At 35.9% G+C, this 10960-nt stretch overlaps 2 protein-coding genes across 2 annotated transcripts; one reads left to right on the top strand and one right to left on the bottom strand.

Moving 5' to 3' along the window:
- Positions 1-4920: 4920 nt before the first annotated feature.
- On the top strand, positions 4921-6848 carry LOC130967701 (iron-sulfur cluster assembly protein 1-like). The gene is made up of 3 exons (XM_057892686.1): positions 4921-5312; positions 5692-5746; positions 6379-6848. Exons 1-3 carry the CDS (start codon positions 5018-5020, stop codon positions 6542-6544), a joined length of 516 nt encoding a protein of 171 aa, XP_057748669.1. The 5' UTR covers positions 4921-5017; the 3' UTR covers positions 6545-6848.
- A 31-nt stretch (positions 6849-6879) lies between these two features.
- LOC130967693 (inositol-tetrakisphosphate 1-kinase 2-like) lies at positions 6880-8425 on the bottom strand. Its single transcript, XM_057892673.1, has one exon. It carries the CDS (start codon positions 8363-8365, stop codon positions 7418-7420), a length of 948 nt encoding a protein of 315 aa, XP_057748656.1. The 5' UTR covers positions 8366-8425; the 3' UTR covers positions 6880-7417.
- Between the last annotated feature and the right edge of the window lie 2535 nt (positions 8426-10960).

The following is a 10960-nucleotide window of genomic DNA, read 5'->3' as shown; positions in this document are numbered from 1 at the left end:
AAGAAGAACTAGCCGCCATCACTAAGGTGGACCTGTTCTTTAATCTCCTTGTTATTATTTTTCTATTTTTTTTATTTTTATGCTTTATGTGTTATCCATGTTTGTGTCTTCACTACATGATCATTAGTGTCTAGTGTCTATGCCTTAAAGCTATGAATAATTCCATGAACCCTTCACCTCTCTTAAATGAAAAATGTGCTTAATTACAAAAGAACAAGAAGTACTTGGATTTCAAATTTTATCTTGAAATTAGTTTAATTATTTTGATGTGGTGGCAATACTTTTTGTTTTCTGAATGAATGCTTGAACAATGCATATTTTTTATAGTGAAGTTTATGAATGTTAAAATTGTTGGCTCTTGAAAGAATGATAAACAAAGAGAAATGTTATTGATAATCTGAAAAATCATGAAAATTGATTCTTGAAGCAAGAAAAAGCAGTGAATAACAAAGCTTGCGAAAGAAAAAATGGCGAAAAAAAAAAGAAAAAGAAAAAGCAAGCAGAAAAAGCCAATAGCCCTTTAAACCAAAAGGCAATGGTAAAAAAGATCCAAGGCTTTGAGCATTAATGGATAGGAGGACCCAAGGAAATAAAATCCAGGCCTAAGCGGCTAAATCAAGCTGGCCCTAACCATGTGCTTGTGTCATGAAGGTCCAAGTGAAAAGCTTGAGACTGAGTGGTTAAAGTCATGATCCAAAGCAAAAAGAGTGTGCTTAAGAACTCTGAACACCTCTAACCGGGGACTTTAGCAAAGCTGAGTCACAATCTGAAAAGGTTCACCCAGTTATGTGTCTGTGGCATTTACGTATCCGGTGGTAATACTGGAAAACAAAGTGCTTAGGGCCACGGCCAAGAATCATAAAGTAGCTGTGTTCAAGAATCAACATACTGAACTAGGAGAATCAATAACACTATCTAAAATTCTGAGTTCCTATATATGCCAATCATTCTTAATTTCAAAGGATAAAGTGAGATGCCAAAACTGTTCAGAAGCAAAAAGCTACTAGCCCCGCTCATCTAATTGGGACTAAGTTTCATTGATATTGTGAGATTCATTGTATATTCTCTTTTTTTATCCTATTTTGTTTTCAGTTGCTTGGGGACAAGTAACAATTTAAATTTGGTGTTGTGATGAGTGGATAATTTATACGCTTTTTGGTATTGTTTTTAGGGAGTTTTTAGTATGATTTAGTCACTTTTTAGTATATTTTATTAGTTTTTATACAAAAATCATATATCTGGACTTTACTATGAGTTTGTATGTTTTTCTGTAATTTTAGGTATTTTCTGGCTGTAATTGAGGGACCTGAGCAAAAATCTAATTCAGAGGCTGAAAAAGGACTGCTGATGCTGTTGGATTCTGACCTCCCTGGACTCGAAATGGAATTTTTGGAGCTACAGAAACCCAAATGGCGCGTTCTTAATTGCGTTGGAAAGTAGACATCTCGAACTTTCCAGCAATATATAATAGTCCATATTTTGCTTGAGTTTTGATGATGCAAATTAGGTTCAAACGCCAATTCTCTGCACTATTCTGGCGTTAAACGCCAGAAACAAGTTACAAGCTAGAGTTAAACACCCAAAACAGGCTGCAAACTGGCGTTTAACTCCAAGAGAAGTCTCTACACATGAAAGCTTCAATGCTCAGTCCAAGCACACACCAAGTGGGCCCAGAAGTGGATTTCTGCATCATTTACTTATTTCTGTAAACCCTAATAACTAGTCTAGTATAAATAGGACCTTTTACTATTGTATTGGACATGCTGGGATCTTTGATCAGTTTTATGCTATCTTAGACATTGGGGGCTGGCCTCACGGCCATGCCTGGACCATCATCACTTATGTATTTTCAATAGTGGAGTCTCTACACACCATAGATTAAGGTGTAGAGCTCTACTGTTCCTCGAGTATTAATGCAATTACTACTATTTTTCTATTCAATTCATGCTTATTCTTGTTCTAAGATATTCATTCACACACATGAACATGATGAATGTGATGATTATGTGACGCTCATCATCATTCTCAACCTATGAACGCGTGCTTGACAAACACTCCTGTTCTACATGCAAACTAGCTTGAATGCATATCTCTTAGCCTTCTGGTTCACGATCAGAGTCTTCGTGGTATAAGCTAGAATCAATTGACAGCATTCTTGAGATCCGGAAAGTCTAAACCTTGTCTGTGGTATTCCGAGTAGGATCTGGGATGGGATGACTGTGACGAGCTTTAAACTCGCAAGTGTTGGGCGTGGTGACAGACACAAAAGGATCAATGGATCCTATTCCAACATGACTGAGAACCGACAGATGATTAGCCATGCGGTGACAGCGCATTTGGACCATTTTCACTGAGAGGACGGACGGTAGCCATTGACAACGGTGATCCCCCAACATACAGCTTACCATAGAAAGGAGTATGAAGGATTGGATGAAGGCAGTATGAAAGCAGAGATTCAAAAGGAATAACGCATCTCCATATGCTTATCTGAAATTCCCACCAATGAATTGCATAAGTATCTTTATCTTTATTTTATGTTTTATTTATCTTTTAATTATCAAAACTCTATAACCATTTGAATCCGCCTGACTGACATTTACAAGATGACCATAGTTTGCTTCAAGCCGACAATCTCCGTGGGATCGACCCTTACTCACGTAAGGTTTATTACTTGGACGAGCCAGTGCACTTGCTGGTTAGTTGTGCGAAATTGTGAAAAAGAGTTGAGATTACAATTGTGCATACCAAGTTGTTGGCGCCATTGAGATCACAATTTCGTGCACCATTGAACAAATCATTGAAAGGCTTCATTTGATAATCCAAACCGTTTGATTGTTCCAGTCTGGCTTCATAAAGCTCGACTTCGAGCAGGGACACAATGGATAAAGCAACGAAGTCTGATGGCTATAAAGATAATCTGATATTTTAAAATGACTCAAAGTGAACAAGTTGTAAAACAAGTTGTGAAGTCCTAAAAATAGCTCGGATTTAAACGAGTTGTATGAAATCAGATCAAGAAATAGTCACGTTTTAATTAAGCGATTTGAAACGAAACAGATTGTAAAATCTTAAAACTACTCGTATCGAATGAGCTAGACGAGGTTATACTAAGAAATAGTTATAAGTTTTGAAATAAATGATTTGTATCAAAACAAGTCGTACAAAATCAATACTATAAGTTTCAAAAATGATTTGTGTTAAAATAAGTCATTAAGCTGCAAAACAACTCGAACTAAACGAGTTGCATGAAATCCGATAAAAAAATAATCATGTCTCAAAATAAACGATTTGTACCAAAAACAAAGTCATGCAACAAATCTACAATCTTCAAAATAGCTCCGTATAAAACAAGTTGTATGAAATTAGAATAAGTTTCAGAAAGGTGATTTGTATTAAAACAAGTCATGCATTCTCAAAACAACTCGAACTGAACGAGTTGTACAAAATTAGGACAAGAAATATTCTCTGGTTAAGCAAGATGTGCTAAAATCAGTTATACAGAGTCTACAAGCCTTAAATAACTCGAAAAGAACGAGTTGTACAAATCAGTTCTAGAAAAAAGACTTGGCCAAAAACAAGTCGTATAAAGAGAGCAAGTCACATAGAATGTGAAAACGACTTGTAATATCAGGTCACCAAACGACAACTTTTAAGAAAGTAACAACTAAACTACAACAAAATGATACGCACGGAAAAAGCGCATAAATAGTTGCGAGGTAACGTTACGAAAACGTTACATCATCCAAATCATGTTGAGTCGACAGATCTCCTTGACTTCAGACCTCAAATCTACTAAACAACTTATCCACATCTCAACATTTCAACTTGGTCATCTAATTGTCTGAGCCTGACTTTGTCAAGTTCGACCTCGAGTATAGGCACTGTTCATGCACTGACCCATAATTTAGCCAGGCATAAAATAAATAAAGCCCAGCCTACAAACATCGTTCTGAGCTACCCCTACCCGACCTCACAGAGGTTGGACACAGCGACATGAGTTCTGTCCCACTTATCTAAATAAGTAACTGACACCTAAAATATGTCCTATTTATTTAGAAGAAAGATCTTAACAACTTCCCTAACAAAAGGAAACGGTTATCTATCCTTAAAGGTTGAACAAATCTAAAAGGTGGTTATCTATTTTACTATAAATACACTGACACCCTCAGCTATATTCAAGTCCCAATCTACTAAAAACCTACCTAAAGTTCATGCTAACTTAAGTATCGAAATCTCTTACAAGTACCACTTCCACCTCCTCACGAAAAACTCAGATGGCGACACCTAAACACTAGAACAAGTTGAACGTTACTTCAAAAGGAGTTTGAATCTCACCTTCAGATTTAAATCACCATTTCAAATCACCTTCATATCACTATAATCATTCAAAAATAAATCAAATAAATTTGACAAATTTATTGGATATTGATGAAAACAGTTTAACATAATATATGTGTTGAATTTCGAATAAAAAGTTTTTCGTTAAAAAGATCGTTTAATCTATTTTATGATTAATGTGTTACATTTTGTACTTTTGATACTAATATTATGGTTCATTATTTTTGTTAAATAATTTGAATTATATTTTATTAATGCACCGAGTTAAATGCACTTTTTATTAAAGTCAATATGAATTTAAAAACAAGTGATGTAACAACCGGATTAAACCATCCCGTGCTAAACTAGTATCCCTAATAAAAATGGCTTAATGAGTATGAGTATATATTTCCTATAGAGGTTCTAGATTAAAAGAATCTGTACCATCCAGTCCTCCACGTGGCCCATTTCATCTACAAAAATTGTTTTCTGGCCAATTTTGTTTTTGGATGGTTGAAATATATTCCAAGAAAAGAAAAAGTATAGTCACCAAAAAAAAAAAAAGAAAAGAAAAAGTATTAATTAATTATTTCATTTCCTATTTTCTTGGTTTCCTTTGTTTTTCATTCTCATCTTGCAATTCAGGGCTCCAACCTCCAAGTAAGGAAGAAAACGATATAGGAACACCAGATACACGGAAATGCTGAGGGTCGCTGCAAAGAGGTTATTTGTGACGCCGTCGCCGGCACCACAACAGGCGCTTAGGGTTCTGCCGCGATTTTACCATGAGAGGGTGGTAGATCACTACAACAATCCACGGAACGTTGGTTCCTTCGACAAGAATGACCCCACCGTGGGAACGGGTTTGGTCGGAGCACCGGCGTGCGGTGACGTCATGAAGCTGCAGATTAAGGTCGACGAGAAGACCGGCAAGATTGTTGATGCTCGCTTCAAGACCTTCGGCTGCGGCTCCGCCATTGCTTCTTCCTCTGTCGGTAAACCCTTGTTTGCTACTGTTGCTTATATTTTATTTTATTTTATTTTTTTCTCCAATTGGTTTCCCTTTAAGTGCTTAATTGCTTGTAATTAAAATCTTAATAATACGATTATGGTTTTGAATTTGATTGCCTATGAGCTGGGGATCTTTTAAAAAACATAAAATAAGTTGAGGGCGTAGTTATTAGGATTTAGGAAGCTCGAAATCGAAAACATCTTGTGGAGCGTGCTTGTTACCACTAGTTGGTAGAATGTGTGTATACCTAAGAATAAGTTTTTGATTTGTGGATTGATTTATCATGTTTCATCTAATCTTGTCATCATTGCTAGATTGACATTTGACATATATGTTTCTAATTTATGGTTTTCTTTTGCTAGCTACTGAATGGGTAAAGGGAAAGCAGATGGAGGAAGTTTTGTCCATTAAGAACACGTAAGTATCTGCCTTGCAACTCTCTAATCCAAGAAATGTGTTCAATTGTATGGTAACTTTTTATCATTTTAGAATTTTTGTACTTCTTTTTATTAATAATATGAAACTTACTGAGTTAGGGTTCACATAAGTTGAAATAATATGACTTGTAATATTTGATTGCTCAAGAATAATCTCTCGGGTGGAATTTCAACCATGGAGAATGTTCCCGAGTATAGCATTCTTTTATGCCTTTTTAACATCTCCCATTTGGTTCTGACTGAAGTTGAGGAACAGATATTATATAGAAGATCACTGTTTTATCTTTTATGGTTGCTTGTGGAAGACAAGATATTGGAAAGTGCATGGATCTTTAGTATTAAACTTATGTATTGCCCCTCACAATGTCTTGTTGTCTTGCAGAAAGGGGCTGAGGTAGTTTATATTCTGCTATTCATTGCCTTGCTAATTACTCTCTCATAGCCTATTGATTATTTCAGAGTTAATTTTATCATAGGATGCTTTTTAAGGCCTTTGGTTTCTACGGCTTATACCTTCTCATTGTTTTGGTCTACCTGATTCTAAATTCATTCCTAGTTGTTCCTGTCTGATATTCTGAGCTTTCATAGTGACAAATGTTTGATGTCCTGCAGCGAAATTGCAAAGCATCTTTCACTTCCACCAGTTAAGCTTCACTGCAGCATGCTTGCTGAAGATGCAATTAAAGCAGCTGTTAAAGACTACGAAGCTAAGCGTGCTAAGGCAACCACTGCAAATGGAGAAGAAACAACCACCGGAGAGAAGGCTGCCACAGCTTAAATCTCTTCTTCGTCTAGAATGGTGATGCAAACAACCATTTTGCTGCTTTGTTTTTCTAATGTTAATGTGTTGTACATGTTAGAAACACCTTAAAGATCTGACTTTTTCTTAGTTTATGCTTGTCAGCTGTATTCTTACAATTCAGTAATTACTTCTGAAGCTGACTAGGCTATGGTTTGTTCTTTGTTGTTTTCATTGTACTTAATAGTTGGCGAATCGTGTTTGAGCAATTAAATTTCGTATCACCATAACTGATGTATCATGTATGCATACATACAATAAAACAGCACGATATTCATTTTCCCACTCCCTTGAGCCATAGAATTGTCTCTATTATTTCAGTAAGTAAATTTATTAGCAATAAGCCAATAACACTTAAGTGGTTGGGTGAAGGGCGAATGCATAGGGACGAGACTGAAGAATAAAAGTGAACCCAGACATGGCATTGAATTTCATTTGTGCTCCTTTTTAGTTGTAATCGAACAAAACTTAATGTTGATTGTCGATTCATTGTAAAATAAAGCTTCCAATTAAAGTGCATGCATCATCACAGAATCGGATTCCAATGGCAGCTCTGATTTGATCACGTTATCAAGACAGACGCCATTGAAGATAAGCACCAAGATGTACAGAAATACACTTATAATCAAATTATTACTATTCCAAGTCTTCTTTTTTTTTTTCCTTCTCCAGTCGGAAATGATTTTATATTTGTCCACAAGGTGGGAAACAGAGAAAATGGGGATTTTGTAAGTAGAGACAACGTTATTATTCTCGAAAAAACAGAGAAAAGAAAACACTAAAGGAGCCCAATTAGGCTTTTAAAGAAAATGATTAGACAAGAGTGCTAACAACATCTGCTGCTAGCAGCACCTAGACGGTGTTTTTGCCATGTACAACATCCAACAAGAAATTGGTGAAAAATGTCTCATAACATGGCAACTTAGCATAGCCAGGAAAGTAATTGATATCAATAACGAGGTACCTTTTCTCGTCATTGACATCTCTAATCACATCAACGTTGAAGAGGTTAAGCCCCAAAGCCTCCCTCAACCCCCTTCCCAACTCACTCACCAACCCCTCAGGAGGCATTTCAACACCATCCCCTTCCTCCTCCTGCTCACGTGACCCCTTCACGTTTGACACCTGAGAGAATGGCACCGCCCCCTTCAGATTCTTAATCTCTTCCTCCGTTATATCCGCCAACGACATCCTCCTCACGCAAGTCACGTGCCTCCCCGCAACGTAGATCTTGAAAACCGCGCCACCGTGGTTCACGAACTCTTGCACCACCACAGGGTAATTTAGGGATTTCAACCCTTCACGGTCAAAGACCAAGCATAGATTATGGGAACTCGCGCTCCCGTCGGCTGCCAAGGGCTTCGCTATCACCGGGAACCGCAGGTTCACCGAATCAAGTCCCTCGATGGCGGTTCTCTCGTCGTTTGCGACGGCTTGTTTGGGGACGGAAACAGAAACGACGTCGTTTTGGAGGGAGAGTTTGGGGACCGAGTCGAGCATTGTGACTCGGTCGTGTAGGCGATCTACTGCGTCGGGTGGGTCGATGATTGGGATGGAGGGGTTGTGAAGGGAGAAGTGGCGGAGTTGTTGGGTCCATTGAGGGGAGTGCAGTTTGTGGATGATGGAGTGGAATGGGAGTTGTTGGTGTATGGCTGTGGTGAGGTCGATTGGTATGAGTTCAATGGCGTGATTTTTGGCATGGTCAATTAGGGAGTTTTGGAGGAAGCTCTGCACTTTCTTGGGTTCGAGGGCGAACACTACTCGATACCTGCTGGGACTTTGACCACCTATTTCAGACATGTGCCTGCGGAATGTGGTGATACAAAATTGCAAATGATTGTTTCGTTTTTGCCAAGAGGAACGGTGGCAAGCCCGTTATATACAGAATACAGTTAGTGTATTAATACTTAAATTGTGGCTGAGGCATGTGGTTCAATGGCAAAAGTATTTGCCTCAATCCAAAGCCACACAAGTTCGAACCCTAGCAGTGGCTAGGTTAGTGTGTGTGAGTGGGTGTGTGAGTGTGTAACCTAGGATTGGGGTTTGTCCAATCCATCGACCAAAAAAAAAAAAAAAAAAATACTTAAATTTATATTTTTTTTTATTTGTTAAAGAAATTTAGTTTTTATACGCAAAATGAAAACGACAAATTTCAGTAATCTAAATTCTAGGCCGATAAAATGGGCTAAATTTATCGGCCAGTCCGTTTATCCATTTAAATGGGTGGGTTTTGTCTTTAAAATTAAGTCCGTTTAAATTTCGGGCTAAACGGGATGAACCTGATTAACCAAAAAAAAATGATGGATTAAACGGGCTAACCCGCGAGCTAAACGGATGGGCCGTTTATTTTTTTTTTACATTTTAAAAAAAAAAGTAGCACTTTTAGTTAATATTTCTCCCGATTCGACCTAAAAATTCGATCCATCAGCTAAAAAATATTATTTTTATTGGTTTTTGACCTAAAAGTAGTATTTTTTGTCAAAAATATTTTTCAAAAAATAAAATAAAATGATAAACGGGCTGGCCCGTTTAACCCATCGGGCTGACCATAAACGGTCCGGGCTAGAAAATTCTTGCCTACGAATAAAGCGGGTTTAAACGGAACAGCCTGTTTAACCCACGGGCTTAATGGGCTAGGCCTAAATGGGCCGGGCTAGCCCATTTGACAGCCCTATTAAATTCTAATGTATATTGTCAACCGGCTTATATTTAAATTTGACATATTAAATTAAAAATAATATTTTATAATTATAAATTTTTTGAGTTTAGTATAATATGATTATTGTCATTATATAATAAACGTACTGAATATGTTGTTTTATCTTTATTCAAAATAAAAAACAAATAGAAGAGTTTGAAATTTATAATATTCTTGAACCATAAAGAGGGACATAAAAAAATAAGAATATATATAATTGTAATAATAGCATGTCAATTTTACACTAAACAAAAGACTAATAAAAATTTATCGACAACCTAGTATCTTACTAATTTCATTAGAAAAGCAATTGGCATATGCTGTTGTGTTCCTTATTACACATTTCATCTCAAATCTGAAAATAGTTATAGATAAATTAGTTATATCTATAGTAAATATTTATACAAAAGTATAAATCATAACATAGTATTAAAATGAAAATAATATTATTCTTACCTAAATAGTATTAAAAACTTCTTTGAATACGACATTTGTTGTTGATGACTTTGGATTGCCGTTTTCATCTAGAATTAAAACCTTGAGGCCACTGCGACTCTTAACTCTTGACAAAGCAACATAAAGTTGTCCATGGGTGAACACTAATTTTAGCAAGTAAAGTCCTACATGTGATAATGATTGACCCTAACTCTTTCTAATGGTTATTGCAAAGCATACTATTAATGGAAACTGTCTTCGTTAGAACTTAAATGACAATCTTGAATCTGAAGGGATCAAGTTCATTCTTGAAATGTACACTTTATCTCCAATATTTCTACTGGTCACTTACCGTCGCTCCAATTACGCTGCTGCCAAGTTTGTTAATTATTAATCTTGTCCGTTGCATAAACCTGAAGTCTGGTCTATGTTTCGCAGTAGCATTACAGCGACTCCTGTCTTCAAAGTCAACTTGTGATTGGATAGTCCCAAACATTTGATGTCATTTAGGAACTCTGGTGTGAATCACTCTTGTTGTGCATCTTCATTCTCATCACCTTGATATGTTGTGTCAGAACTCAAATACTTCTTTTCCATCCCTGGAAAAATTGTCAAGACAAAATTATTTACCTTCTCGACACTCTCAAGCGTGGGTGCAAGAATTGTTCTACTCTAAAAATATCTGTAATCTGACATGTTTTGCAACAAATTTGGATATGCAAAGTCTACCAAATGAGAGAGAGGATCATTAGTAGTTGTAATCAATAGATTATCTGGAATTTCAATTTCTGATTCATCACCAACAATAGAACCAATATTTCCATTTCTAACATCAAGTATCCAATTAGCAAATCTTTTCATTTCACCTTCATCTTGATCTAAAGAAGACATTAGAAGTTTCATGATTAAGAATATAGAAATTAGTATTAGAATTTTAAATTTAAATTTTTAAATAGAGTTTACTAATTAGTTAGTGCAAATTTTAAATGTTTAAATAAAATTTTCTAATTAAACATTCGTTGTTCATTAAGAATATAGGAATTTGTTAATTTAAAAATAATTTTTATTAATTTTGTCATGAATAGTATCAATCCTATTATTTGTCAATAAAAATAAATAAAATTAAATATAATCTAAAAATTAATAACCTTATAAATTATGTAAATTTAGAAAAAATATTTAAAGGAGAGAGAAAAAATGAAAGTACTTCTATTGTGGAGAAACAATCTAAAAGATAACAATGTAAATTGAGTAAAGAGAAA

This window comes from Arachis stenosperma, chromosome 1, assembly GCF_014773155.1.
Source record: "Arachis stenosperma cultivar V10309 chromosome 1, arast.V10309.gnm1.PFL2, whole genome shotgun sequence".
In the NCBI taxonomy this organism is placed as follows: Eukaryota; Viridiplantae; Streptophyta; class Magnoliopsida; order Fabales; family Fabaceae; genus Arachis; species Arachis stenosperma.
This window is presented reverse-complemented; position numbering and strand designations above follow the sequence as displayed.

What these genes read in the sequence shown, in the direction of transcription:
- LOC130967693 (XM_057892673.1), bottom strand. Translation starts at nt 8,365, where the DNA reads ATGTCTGAAATAGGTGGTCAAAGTCCCAGCAGGTATCGAGTAGTGTTC.
- LOC130967701 (XM_057892686.1), top strand. Translation starts at nt 5,018, where the DNA reads ATGCTGAGGGTCGCTGCAAAGAGGTTATTTGTGACGCCGTCGCCGGCA. An exon ending in CATTGCTTCTTCCTCTGTCG is followed by an intron (nt 5,313 to 5,691) that starts GTAAACCCTTGT and finishes TTCTTTTGCTAG; the next exon opens with CTACTGAATGGGTAAAGGGA. An exon ending in GTTTTGTCCATTAAGAACAC is followed by an intron (nt 5,747 to 6,378) that starts GTAAGTATCTGC and finishes GATGTCCTGCAG; the next exon opens with CGAAATTGCAAAGCATCTTT.